General features: G+C 47.7%; 2 protein-coding genes across 2 annotated transcripts; both read right to left on the reverse strand.

Moving 5' to 3' along the window:
• Positions 1 to 982: 982 nt before the first annotated feature.
• Positions 983 to 5,547, reverse strand: LOC120641282 (MA3 DOMAIN-CONTAINING TRANSLATION REGULATORY FACTOR 4-like). The gene is made up of 4 exons (XM_039917329.1): positions 5,402 to 5,547; positions 5,103 to 5,273; positions 3,080 to 3,174; positions 983 to 2,993 (listed from the first exon to the last, which is right to left on the reverse strand). The coding sequence occupies exons 2-4, from the start codon at positions 5,239 to 5,241 to the stop codon at positions 1,230 to 1,232; spliced, it is 1,998 nt and encodes a 665-aa protein (XP_039773263.1). The 5' UTR covers positions 5,242 to 5,273; positions 5,402 to 5,547; the 3' UTR covers positions 983 to 1,229.
• A 1,329-nt stretch (positions 5,548 to 6,876) lies between these two features.
• LOC120641285 lies at positions 6,877 to 8,988 on the reverse strand. The gene is made up of 3 exons (XM_039917336.1): positions 8,728 to 8,988; positions 8,483 to 8,611; positions 6,877 to 7,297 (listed from the first exon to the last, which is right to left on the reverse strand). The coding sequence occupies exons 1-3, from the start codon at positions 8,764 to 8,766 to the stop codon at positions 7,118 to 7,120; spliced, it is 348 nt and encodes a 115-aa protein (XP_039773270.1). The 5' UTR covers positions 8,767 to 8,988; the 3' UTR covers positions 6,877 to 7,117.
• Positions 8,989 to 14,395: the final 5,407 nt, after the last annotated feature.

Here is a 14,395-nt window from a genome sequence, read left to right on the forward strand (position 1 = left end):
AATCTAAGAAGAATATCAAAGTACAGCAAAAACAAATCTAAGGAAAAATATATTAAAAAAGTTTAAAGAAAATCTAATTAAGAAAAATCAAGCAAACCTTGGGAAACCCTTGTGGTCTTGTGCCCAACACCACTAGCAAGGTAATTATTCAAGGTTATATTTTTTTCGTCCGAACAACTGTACGTACATGGTTCAAAGAAGAAGGAAAGGCACCATCTATTGATCAGAGAACATGTGACAGCATGGTCCTCGCAAGATCAACATAGTAGCATCGTAAAAATCAAAAGATGACTAAGACTTAAAAGATGGTCTAATAAAAATCATCCAGTTCTCAGAATTACCCAAAACCACGAGAGGGGGTTATACCACGAGGAGACTGCTAAAGAGGGAGGGGGCGGGCATACCTGGTTCCCTGGTGGCTGGCTGCTAGTCGACGGCGAAGAACTCGCCGACACGGAATAAATGCCACGAGAGAGAGAGAGAGAGAGAGAGAGAGAGAGAGAGAGAGAGAGAGAGAGAGAGAGGTGAATGGGACTACGGGGTTGTTTGGATTGCACGGTAGTTTTTATATAGAAGGAAAGGTTTTAGAGGGTTTTTAGGATAAATCTGTTTTCAGGTCAGTTATTCGGTGGAAACTGAAAATCTCTTACTCTGCAGGCGTATCTTCCTCCATCTATATCTCTAACGTTCCAAATCTTCGTGTTTGCGATCCATCCACCAGCCCTAGTCCATCATCGTCCCTCCATTTCCTCTCTGCCTTACCACCTGAACTCACCTCCTTGGCCTACCGGCTCTTCGTCTTCGCGCGCAAAATCTGCTCCGGCCGCCGGCGCCGGGCACGGCTGCCGGCCAACTCCGGACGAGCTGTGCAGGCCACGAGCGTACCGGTAGGATCCGCACCGACTACGCACACAATCACAACTTCACAAGCGAAGGCGAACTTCGCACGAACGAAAAAAAGGGCCCGTAGATACGGACAATATACAGTAACACAAGTAAATGGTTTTATTCTTTCAACTCTCCAAGTCATATACCCTCCCAGACCAGACCAATAGAACACTATATCTCAACAAGCGACACCACATCCATCCTACAATCCTCTGGTATACAGTAACACAAGTAAACTAGGGGGGCAGGAAAACTTTGGTATGATGCTAATGACAGCATGAGTTCAAAATGTACACATAGGATCAGAAACTCATCAACCCTAGCAGGCCAAGGAAGAAGCCTCAGGGAACGGAGGTGAAGGTCGGCAGCAGCCAGCCGCGGCCCGTCGCGAGCACAACGTACGCTCCAAACTTCTCCTGCGCGTTCGGAATGTCGAGGACCAGATCATCCAGGCCGTCCTTGACGCGGGTGAAGCCTTTGGTCATCTGGTTGATGGTTATCAGCCCCTCGCTGAAGCACTCCTGCAGCAGGGCCAGTATGCTGGCATCGTCCTGCTTCTCCATCGCCATGACCAGCGCCTTCTTCACCACCTCATGGTTGAAGAAGGGCATCCCGAGGTCGCGGATGCATCTGCAGGCTTCTCCCAGGTCACCGCCAGTGTTGTATTCCTCCAAGAGCTTAGTGATCTTGTCTTTGGCATCTTCCACAGCCCAGCCGGTGCCACCACCCCAGCAACGCAGTATCCGCTCACCGGAGTGGCGAGCTGACAGCAGGGAGCGGGCCATCTGGACAGTTTGGCTACCACTGCTGTTCGGCCGAAGCCTGCTGCTGATTTCATCCAAGTTCAGTGGAATCAATACTTCATCAATCACTGCCCTAGCTAGGAAGAGGGCAAGCTCACTGGGCGCATCCACGATGTCAAGTGCAGTGTCTTCTGCTGACTGCAAGAGCATTATGAACCCCTTCATGATGTCATCAGTGGAAAACAGCTCCAAGCTGAGTGAAGAAAGAAGTACAGATGCCATCTCCTTCTCTCTGTTCTTTCTGTCCATAGCAAGTGTAACTAGCTTCTTGAGGAAAATGGGATTGTATTCTGGGGCAGAAAGCTCTTCAAGGCTTCGAATAAGTTCAGGGACGTCATCTGAGAGAAAATACTCATGAATTATATGACCAGATTCTTCCTTAAAACGCTTCACCTTTTCAGCACTTGTATTCTGCATCTCTTCCTCAGAGACAGCAGACTTACTAAAAGAAGCATCAAGCAATTCTTCAGATATGGCTGTTGAAACCAGCTTATCAAAAAGATCTTTAGCAGAAGGAATATCTAGACTCAGGTCATCAACACTCTCAGCTAGTCGAGAGAAACCCTTTGACATTTGATTAGAACTAATCAAGCAACCTGCAGCTGCCTCCTTCAGTAACTTCAGGATTAATGGCTGAGAGGAAATGTTCTCCATACCATAGGTGAGAGCACGCTTCACAATCTCATGATGGAAGAATGGAAGACTGAGTTCTCTTATGCACCTGAAGGCTTCATCTATGTCTCCACTTTCAATATATTCTCTTAGAATACCTTGAATCCTCTTTTTTGCCTCTTCTACGGTAAAGTGTGTGCTTCCACCCCATTTGCGTTCAACTAACTCTGCATGATGGGGAGCTGACAAATAGCTCTTTTCAACAACCTGCAGAACTTGAATACCCTTGGAAAATTCTGGAAGCAGTGCTCTTGCTCGAGCGAGGAACACAGGAGGCAATATTTCATCAACAACAGCCCGTGCAATAAAAACTGCCAAGACATCAACAGCATCTGGTATATCAACAGTCAGATCTTCTATAGACTCCAGAAGCATAATAAAACCTTCACTGATCATGTACGAGCTCAGTACATCAGCATACAAAGATGATAACAGAACTGAGGCCATTTCTTTTTCTTTGTCATGACGGTCCATTGCCATAGATATGAGCTTCTTGACGAAGTAATGTTGAAACTGATCAGATCCAAGACCCCTTAGCTCGCAAGCTGCCAATTCCACATCTCCGGTACAAAAATACTCCTCAACTATTGGAACTACAAGCCTTTTATAGCCATCTAATGTACCAGGAACCTGCATTTGCAGTGAAGCAGATTGTTCTTAGATTAGGGTACCATATCAACAACGAACAAAGCAACATCTTGGAGTGTAGATCAAACCTTATTGTTTCCATTAGCTAGTTTTTTCAACTCTTGAGATGGTAAAGAATCTACATCTTCATGGTTGTCTTGTTCAGTTTTCCCACCAACACCGTCTGAAAGCAATATCCATGGAGTTAGCACAATATCAGCATAGACTATTGACGAAAATAAAGTGAATAACAAGAAGCAATCTTCTACAAAAAGGATTCTGAGGAGACTTCAATTGCCAATACAAGTCTGTCACTTCACATGTTCCAACTCATACTGCCAAAGCATTTCTAGGGTCACAAACATGTAGCGAACAAATGTGCAAATGGCACAAATAACACATGCCGAAACATGACATTGGAAAGCCAGGTTGCACGTGGCTTGCTAGAAGCTAAAAGCTAGGCATTCATCATACAGAGTAAAATATTGCCTAAACAAAAACAACTAAACATGGATTTTAAGGGAGCATATACCCTATTAACTTGAGGCTGACAGCAAAACAAACAAAACTTTTTATGGAAAAAGAAAAACTGAAACCCATATTTGGATTTTATACCTATTGCTGCTCAAACATAAGCACCCAAAAAAACACCTATTAATAAAACTTACTGATTGTGGAACAAAATGCCAATTCTTTTCCTTTCAGTCAAGGACTGTAAAGAAATAGAAACCATTACCAAAGTATGCACAGAAGCTTTTAAGCCACTCCAAAGAGGTGGTAGCATATGGCAACCGTTCATGGAGCATAAGAGCAGCACCCGAAATGGACTAATGAATTCTCAAGCACATGGACCAAGTCCCCTCCAGAAAAGGGTGCATTTTAACTTTGTCGGATCCTCAAGAGTAAGGCTTTTGCTTCTTAAAGAAAAACAGGGATCCAATCATTTCAGATAAAGGCACAACAGCCTAGAATTACCAGAAACCATGGCCAATGTACTGCTTAGCTACTCTAGCATCATGAAACCGAACAAGAATCAAACACAAGCTGCTTTCCCGACACACAAACAACAGTGTTAAACCATAAGATCAAACAAAAAGACAGAATACTAGGCCACTACTTTTGCTCCATGCTGAAATGAACCTACCAGCATAAAACACATCGCTGAACTTGATGGAAGCTAACTTGGAATTGGGCAACCCTAAAGACCAACAGATCCCTCACCCATCCTGACCAGCGCTTAATATAGTAAATAAAACAACATCTACAGGCTTTATTTCACCACAATAGTGGAACCAATCCAACCTCTACAGCGACTTTAAGCATTATTTCACCACAACAGCATCTCATAATACAATTTGGTGCTTAGTATGTAATTGCCAAGAAAACAAATAAATACCATATAGTTCTTCAACCCTTCAGTAAAGGACAGTGAAAAATAGAAAGCCGTTACCAAAGTACCCACATGAGCTCTTGTTGGCTTGAAGCTCAAGCTTAAGCCACTCCAAAGAGGTGGTAGCATATGGCAACTGATCATGGAGCATAAGGACAGCACACCGAGAACCGACTAATAAGTTATCAAGTGCATGGATAAACTCCTCCCCAAAATGACGTTTTAACTTTGTCGGATTCCTAAGGAGCAAGGATTTTGTTTCTTAAAGGAAAACAGGGATCCAATCATTTCCGATTTCAGATATAGGCACGACAACCTAAATTACCAGAAACCGTTGTCGCCGTACTGCACAAGTACTCTAGCTTCATGAAACCGAAGAAGTTCCCGCCACAGAAACGCCAGTGATAAACCATAAGATTAAGCAAAAAGACACAATCCCAGGTCGCTAGCAATAGCCCCATGCTGAAATGAACCCAGCAGCATCAAACACATCGCTGAATTTGATTCAATCTAACCTATTTGCATGTGCGGCAATAGGAATAGAGGGAAAACAGCATCTACAGGCTAAAATCTCAAGCAACAACGGAACCAAACATGTCGATTCAGTCTTCTACAGCTGACTCTAAGAACTTATCAGGCCACAACAGCATGTCAGCATCTCTCAACACAATTCGGTGCTTGGGAGAGGAACAGATATACTCGTATGGATGGAGAGCGGTCACCTTTCTTTGCGGGGTGGTGGTGTGGGAGGTGCCTGACGGCGATCCCGCCGTCGGCCGGCGCGCCCCCGCCGGTGGCCACCCGCAGGTGCCCCTCCGCCAGCATCCTCGTCGGCGACATCGCCCCCTCCTCCGACGCCATCTCCCACTGCCCCTCCTCCTCCTCCTCCCGCCCTGCGCCACGCACGAAGACACACGCAAACCCGGCAAGGATATCAAATCGCCGCCGAATCGAGCGGAATCAAATCCGAGCGAGCGGCGCGAGCCCAGGACGATCCGGGCGGAGCGGGCCGCGGGCGCACCTGTGGAGATCGGAGGCGGCGGGGCGGCGACGGGGGCGGCGGAGGCCGGCGCGGATCTCACCCCGGGCGTGGCGTTTCCGCCGCGCGGCGGGGTCGCGAGCGGCGAGCGAGCGAGCGAGCCAGGGAGGAGGAGGGGAGTGCGAGGGCGGAGAGGGGCGAGGGGGAGTTTCTCCTTTTATTTATCGCCCTCACCCCACGTTGTGACGGTTAATTATTTTCCGGCCCCTGACTGGTAATACTACTACCTGTAAATCCTGTAAACGCAAAAAAAAAAATCACATCGAATGTTTTGATACATGTATGAAGTAATAAATGAAGTTTATTTACAAAATTTTTTGTATGGATGGGCTGTAAATCGTAAGATGAATCTAATGATCCTATGCAACAGTGATGCTACAGTAACCATCCATTAATTATGAATTAATCATGAATTAATTGGCATCATTAGATTCGTCTCGCGATTTACAACTCATTTGTGCAAAAAGTTTTGGAAATAGACTTCATTTAGTACTTTAAATTAGCAAGATTCGGTCGCAAAAAATTTTGCGCTCTATCTAAACACGGCCTAAGTTAATCTTCCCGGGGTTAAGAATGGTAAACTCCAAATGACCTCGTATTAGTCCTCTTCCTCTGCGGTTTGCTTTTCTTACTTCCCAAGCACCGCCGTGGGCGCGTGACGCTGACGGTGGGCCCCGCTCGGCAGAGGCTGCCTTGCGCTGCCGTTTCGGCCGCCGCCCCCGCGCGTGGACCTGGCGCGTGCACCGGCGGGGCCATCGGGCGCCCGGCAGCTGGGCCCGCCGTGGGGCGGCGGCGCATGGACGGGGTCCTGCGCCCGTGTCGGGAGCGAGCGCCGAGCCAGCGGATTGGGCAGGGGCGGCGTGGGGGGTCTGGCGCGGCCACGTCAAGGGTGCGGGGGATCGCGTGCCACGTGGCGGGGGCTAGACAGAGCCCGGAGCCGAAAGGCGGCGGCGGCGGGCGCTCCAGGTGGCCGGCGCGGAGCGCGTCCGCTGACGCGGAAAGCCGGAGGAAAGCCGCCGCGGCGGGGAGGGAGCAGCGGAGCCAGACAGATGGCCGCCGGCGCCGGGTCTCCGGCGGCCGTTTCCAACCCCCCTACTGTTTCCGCTCCTCTCTAGCCGGCGGTCACATGGCCGACGGCGACCGGGGACGGGGAGGGAGGCAGGGAGCCCAGCCACTGGCGAGCGAGGGAGGGCCAGCCTTACACCCTGGACCGAAGCTTATCCCGACCGATGTCGTCATCGCCGTCATCTGATCAGGCCTGTTCATTCATCTACGCAAACGCAAGGCGACGCAACAATAGAAATCCAGCCCAAGTGGTCACGACCGACGTGTCCATGACAGGGACGGTGTGGTGGCATCATCCTGGCCGGATGCCCGGACATGAGAGCTCGCTCGTTCGTCAGCACCTTTGCTGAACCTGAACCTGAACCTTTGTTTTCTGAGAAAGACACGCAACCTTTGCTGAATACTTTCTGCCTCGATTCGCCTTCTTCTTCTTTTCCTCAGTTATACAGAGCACAAAGCAGGGGGAAGCTACTGGTGTCCATGACAAGTGATCGTCTAGGATGATTGTCCATCCACTATGATCGACAGAGAATTGGGGACTCACTCGATCAATCGGGCAGCATTATTTACAGGTAGAGTGTGTGTGTGTGTGGTAGTTGTGGATGGAGAGGTAGCAGCAGCCAGCAGGTAGGGCTAGGACTGGTCGAGGAGGTTTTGGAGGTAGAGGTTGAGGATGTATCTGCCGGTGGAGAGGACGTCGAGGCGCTTCTCGCTCGGCTCGTACCGCCCCTTGCGCAGCTGGTACCGGTGCGTCACCGCAGACACCGTGTACGCCTGGCCCTCGATCGTCACGCTCTCGCCGCAGTGGATGTTCTGCAAGCATGCCAAGGTGCCAAACCAAAAACACAGGGATGAGCTCAGACATTGTGTCATATACCGGGTGAACACAGGAGCAGATAAAACAGTAATAAATAGGGTCGCAAAACTGAAAAGAAAACTAGCAACGAAGCTAAGCTGCTTTATGCAGATCAATAGCTGTGACTGTAGCTGTTCAAGCTCGCGAGATGAGCAGAGAACAAGTAGAGGGCCTGAGCAGGACGCTGTCAGCGAGTTATGTGTACATGTCGACATGATTACCCAAGGATGTCACATACTTACAGAAGCGAAACGATCGTTCCTATTTCGCGAAAAGGTACTAGACCGTGACGCTGTCAACGCCTTCCTATTATTGCCTTAATAAAGCACCTGGCGCGTTCGAGTGGAAACTAATTTAAGTTATCCAGAACCAAACCAAACTACTGAAGGAAGATCCCTGCAACAAGCTATGTGCAGTAGGCTATTTAGCAGATAATACTGGAGACATAACCGCCGAAGGTCGCATGTTAAAATTCCGGTAGTAAGCTACGTGCAGTATGCCTGCCATTTAGCAGGGTGCTGAGTACTGCCAGTGGCTGCAATTGCTGAAGCTCGAAGGAACGAGAGCTCAGAACAGTTAGTATGATCAAAGGGTGCATCAATTTTGGGATGCTGATGCAAATTCAGTTGCTGATTAGGATTTAGGAGTGTTAGAGGAGCAAAACATATGTAAGTAGATCTATTTGGCCAGAGTGTTAGTGTTGAATTTGTTTGTTGCAGGCTAATATCAAAAAAAAAAATTGAGCAGGTTGCATGGCATGAGCTTTCTCCTGAAGACTTCCAGATATAATTTTTTTGACGGAAAGGTGAAAGAATATGCTCGCTGTCATAATTAACTTAATGTTTTAGTTGCCTTTTCTTTGCAAAAGCTACTAAAGTTGTTATAGCCAGCTGACTCTGTCTGCGAGTTGCTTCGTCCCCAAATGGAATCAGTTTATGCTTACGTGCAACCTGACCCTGCCCCAGTCGCAGAGTACACCGATGGAATGCAATGTTCAGAGTTCAGGTGAAATCCTACATGGCAACTTAGCTGCAGCGTATACGCATCTGATCTGATGAAGACGAAAATTGCAGTAAACAGATGGGGAGAGAGAGAGAGAGAGAGAGAGAGAGAGAGAGAGAGAGAGAGAGACGGGCGCGTACGGTGGGGAAGCAGCGGACGCCGAGGCAGCGCGGCGGCGGCGTGATCTCGACGACCTTGAAGGGGTGCTTGTGCTCCTTCTCCTTGTCCCGCCCGTCCTTGTTCTTCCTGCACACCACCGCGAGACGCGGCTGCAGCTCGGAGAAGCAAGCAGCAGATCAGGTTAGCTTTCTACAGAGCTGAGCTGATCGAGAGTTCCCTTCCCGTACTGAGTTCAATTACTGTATGTGGCTGGCCGTGCGCTCACCTTGTGGTACGTGAAAGAGGTGGAGGCGACCATGGCCATGGCGGACCGCGAGAGAGCTCCCAGCTGGTGCCGAAGAATCCGATCCACTAGCTGCCTGTTACTGCCTGCCGGGAAGATGGCCGCCGTATCGTGTATGGCTGGAACGCGGTGGCGATCGGTAGGCAGATATTTTGATCCCGTGCTGGCGGGCGCGGACGGTGGAGCTTGGTTGGGCCTGGCGATCCCAGGCCGGTTCCGTCCGCGCGGCGGGCGGGGGCAGCAAGTGTCGTGGAAACAAGCCGCGCCACGCGCCCCGGGCAGCGTGGCGTGGGCGCCGGGCGCGGTACGTTCCAACGAGCGCGTCGTGGTCAGCCGGGTGGAGCCTGTTTTGCTTTGGCATTCATGTGGCTGGGCCTCCTCCAGCGATACCGTTTCTTTGTGCTGGAGCTGCGCAGGCCGCACCACAACGCAGACGACGCAGTTTCAAGGGGCTGGCCGGGGCCCAAAGGGTGGGCACCGTACCATTTTTCTTCAGTTTTAGATGGCCTGTTTAATCAATTTGTTGGAACGCTGGGTCTATGGGTTACCTTCCCCATTGGCGGCACAACTCTTGGGTGTCAAGTTTGTCCTTTGTTTAACACTATATTATTGTTTTTCTTGATATGAATTAGATACGAGAGTCACGAGATGCCTTTCTGGTGTTTTTCTATAAAAAAAAAGTTCTTGGGTGTCGGTGTGCCGAGCAGATGCTCATCTACGGATGATCGGTGGACTAGCCACACCACCACGTACAGACAGCCGGAGCACTGTTCTTCCTGACAACACAGCACATCCACCGCGAAGCCTTTCCCGCTCGCTCGTGCCGACCGCGGCGCCTAACCAAAGGGTACTCTCATTCGAGCGATCCGATCAGGCGCGGCGGATCGGACACACATCACATGGCCCAACAGTCTCTCGACGCCATTCGCACGCCACGAGAGCTCGCAGCCGGGCTGCCCGGATGCTCGATCTGAGGGCCAGCACCAGCAGCCAAGCAAGATCGTCGTCGCCACGCGCGGCGGCCGGGGAATCCCGATCCGCCGCAAGCCGCATGTGCGCCGGGAGCCTGCGTGTCGCCGCCGCGCGCTGCGCATGCACCAGGAGATGCCGGCTGAGAGATCGACGAGATGCTTTTAATTTGGCCCGGCTCCAAGGACATTAGGATCTATAATGAACTGCGCACGAGATGATGGAGGCATCTACTGTCTACCTGTACTTACCACATGTGCATGCAGAGCCGCTGATGAACTTGTTGGAAAGTAGCCAATCCGTAATACTGTTCAGACTTGACTAGGGACAACTTGGACAGAGCCGTATGATGATGGTCATCATTAGTTTGGTGGTGGTTTTCTCTAGAGGGTTAACTATGTCGGCTAGCTAGCTAGCTACTGGGTGCATTGCAAGCATAATTGGGACATGTCATCAAGTTGATCATCTCTAATACTAGTATAATTTTTACCCCCTCGAACTGGAGGCTGAGCGCCTGAACCAGAGGGACATCATTGTTAGTAAAACATTAACTTAGAACATTATTACAGGATCATCTAGTCTACACAGTAGATCACATTGACTTCACTAATGCGGATTAACATAAAGATTCGGTCTTGTACTGGCGGCCGTGGCATCCATGGTCGTCGGTGCAGTAGTGATGTCGTTGACGACGAGAGCAGAGTCGGAGATGTAGTCGTTCCTTGAGGGATCTCTCGGGGTAGCGGCGTCCTTCAGGGCGCCACCGGCACTGCCCCGGACGTGGTGCTCGTGCTTCCGAGCCTTCCAGCGTGCTTAGCGATCGGTTAGGGTGGACTACGTGAGAATCACGAGAGTTTGGAATAGAGAAACCCTATGGGGTTGACCCTCTACTTATAGTCACGCTGTAGGCCCGGGGCCAAGCCCAATGGGCTTAGGGTTTTGCCTCCCGATCACGGCAAAATCGGACTCGGGATTTGTTTCCCGAGTCCGAGATCTGGGGAATGGATAACCCCTCCGATTGCGTTGGTTATAGGTTGACCGAGGTCAAATTAATAAATCCAACATTCTCCCCCCTTGACCGAAGGTCAACAACTTAAACTTAAACTAACGACTATTCGGTCACTGACTTAATCTAAACTAAACTAACGTCCCTCCTCAGTAAATCAGTAAGTACCAGACCAATGCGTCATCAGCAGCACAACGGCATACTGGGACAACATTACACATATTCTCACTGAGAAACCTTGTTAGAACTCTTATTTTTAATTGGGGAAATTTAATGGCCATGAACCAGGACTTAATCCAGGCTACCCACCAGACCCATGCCTAGGACATGCTTCTGAAAGAGGATTGGTGGTAGGCCTTTTGTGAGCGGATCCGCAATATTTTCTTTAGTATTTATAAGCTTAATCTTAAGTGTATTGTCCCGGTTTCTATCTTTCACGACACGATATTTAAGATCTATGTGCTTAGAAGCAGCACTTAGTTTATCGTTTGCGCAAAAGAAAACTGCAGACTGATTATCGCAGTATATTGTGATAGGTCTCGAGATGCTATCAACAAGTCTTAATGCCGGTATAAAGTTCTTAAGCCACACTGCATGTCCCGTGGCATCATAACATGACACAAATTCAGCTTGCATTGTAGATGCAGCCGTTACACCTTACTTACAACTTCTCCATGATATCGCTCCCCCTACTAGTGTATAAATATAACCGGAAGTAGACTTCCTGTCATCTTCATCACCAGTAAAGTCAGCGTCGGTGTAACATTCAACGTCAAGGTTATCTGATCTCTTATATGTTAACATATGATGTTTTGTGCCTTGACAATATCTTAATGCCTTCTTAACGCCTACCCAGTGAGCCCATCCTGGATTAGACTGATATCTGCTAAGTACTCCGGCTGTAAATGCTAAGTCTGGACGCGTACAGACATGTGCATACATCAAGCTTCCAACAGCTGATGCATATGGAATATTACTCATCTTACTTCTTTCAAAATCATTCTTAGGGCATTGACTTCCATTTAGCTTATCGCCCTTCTGTAACGGAACAGGTGACGTATTGCACTTATCAAGATTATATCTCTTAAGCATTTTCTCAATATAAGCTTTCTGAGATAATCCTAGTACGCCTTGGGCTCTGTCTCGGTGTATCTCAATGCCAAGTACATACGAGGCTTCACCAAGATCCTTCATATCAAAATGAGATGAGAGGAAATTCTTAGTCTCATGCAACATGTTCTTATCATTGCAGGCTAACAGTATGTCATCCATATACAGTACTAGAATTATTAGTTTTCCACCATTGGCTTTAATGTAGATGCATCTATCTGCATCATTTTCCACAAATCCGAATTTCTTAATAACTTCATCGAATTTGAGGTTCCACTGTCTAGACGCTTGCTTAAGTCCATAAATGGATTTCTTTAATATGCATCCCATGTGTTCTTTACCTTTAATGGCAAAACCTTTCGATTGCGCCATATAAATTGTCACATCTAGGTCTCCATTCAGGAACGCAGTCTTAACATCCATCTGATGTAACTCCATATCAAAATGAGCTACAAGTGCCATGACAACTCTGAATGAATCTTTGGTGGACACATGAGAGAAGGTTTCGTTATAATCGATCCCTTCTTTCTGTGTAAACCCTTTAGCTACGAGCCTTGCCTTGAATCTTTCGATCTTCCCTTTGGAATCACATTTGGTTTTGTAGACCCACTTACAGCCTACTGTTTTGACTCCATCAAGAATTTCTATTAAATCCCAGACCTGATTAGAACTCATAGACTTTAGTTCCTCTTCCATGGCTTCAATCCATTTAGTGGAATTCTCACTTTTAACTGCCTCTCTGAATGTGGTAGGGTCATTAATCTTCCCAACATCATACAAATCTTCGCTTAAGTATGTCTCATAGCAGTTAGGAAGAGCTGGTTTCCTCGGCCGAGTTGACCTTCTTAATGGTTGTTGTTCAACTGGCTGAGGAGCGGGATAAGGCTGCACCACTGGCGCGACTGGCGCCTGCACCTCTGGAGGTGGCGCCTGCTCCCCCGCAGCTACCACGGTGCTGCTCATCTGAGGAATAACTGGTGGTACAAACTGATATACCATCGTAGGCTCTGGAACTACTGGATCGGGAAGCTCAACCCGCAATTCTTCGAGACTGATATCCCTCTTTGGAAACTCTTCATTAATTCCCAAATCTTCTAAGAATTCAGCCTGTCTGGTCTCAACGAGCTTAGTGGAGCGACCAGGACAGTAGAATCTGTACCCTTTAGACTTATTAGGATAACCAATAAAGTGACAACTCACAGTCTTAGAATCTAATTTCTTATGATGTGGATCAAATAACTTAGCCTCAGGAGGACAACCTCATACTTTTAGATAATTCATAGACGGTTTCCTCCCGTCCATAATTCAAATGGCATCTTGGGAACTGACTTAGATGGAACCCGGTTAAGTATATGAGCTGCTGTTTTTAATGCTTCCATCCACAACTCCACAGGCAAGCTAGAATAACTGAGCATGCTCCGTACCATATCCATTAGTGTACGGTTGCGACGTTCAGCAACTCCATTTTGATGTGGTTCTCCCGGCATGGAGTATTGTGCTCTTATGCCATTTTCTTCTAAGTACTTGGCGAATGGTCCCTTAATCTGACCATATTGTCCAAGTTTACCATAATATTCTCCACCCCTATCTGATCTTACAATTTTAATGGAAGTGTTGTGCTGTTTCTCAACTTCTTGTTTATAGACTTTAAAAATTTCTAGCGCATCTGAACGCTTACGAATGGGGTAGATATGTCCATAGCGAGAATAATCATCAGTAAATGTTATAAAAGAATCATAGCCATCTACTGATGTCACTGAGAGCGGACCACAGTTATCTGTGTGAATTAATTCTAACACACCCGAACTTCTAGTAGCGCCTTTCTTAATAGTCTTAGCGTATTTTCCCTTAATGCAGTCAATGCAGCGGTCTGAATCGGAGAAGTCTAACTTATCAAGTATTTCATCTTTAATGAGACGTTCCATTCTCCCCCTCGAAATGTGGCCTAAATAAAAATGCCACAATTTCGAAGATGTCTCATTAAATCGCTTACGCTTATTCGAAACATTACTAACATTCATTACAGAATCATCATCAAGAGAGAGCATATAAAGTTTGCCTTGCCTGACAGCAAGACCCACATTTATTGAATTAAACTTTATCACATACTGATTGTTTCCAAACTCACAAATATGACCCGAATCATCTAATGCTAAAACTGAAATTAAGTTTCTCTTTAAACTAGGAGCATAAAGGACATCATCTAAATTAAGCTAGAAGCCGCCCGGCAACTCTAAGTGGAAGCTCCCAACGCCTTCAACTTCAACTGAAGTCCCATCAGCCACTCTTAGGCTTTGCTCCCCCCTTCTTATAGTTTGGATCGTACGAAATACCTGTAATGAATTAGAGATGTGCACAGTGGCACCTGAGTCAATCCACCAAGTATTAGGAGAAAAATCCGCTAAGAATAACTCATCAATGAACGAAACAACATCACACTTACCTTGTTCTTTCAGCCATTCTTTGAAGCCAGGACATGCTTTCTGAAGATGCTTGGGCGAGTCACAGAAAGAGCACAACATCTTGCCGCCCTTAGTCTGATGGCGCTTGAACTTGTTGTTGTTG

The sequence above is a fragment of the Panicum virgatum genome, chromosome 7K (genome assembly GCF_016808335.1).
Source record: "Panicum virgatum strain AP13 chromosome 7K, P.virgatum_v5, whole genome shotgun sequence".
NCBI lineage: Eukaryota > Viridiplantae > Streptophyta > Magnoliopsida > Poales > Poaceae > Panicum > Panicum virgatum.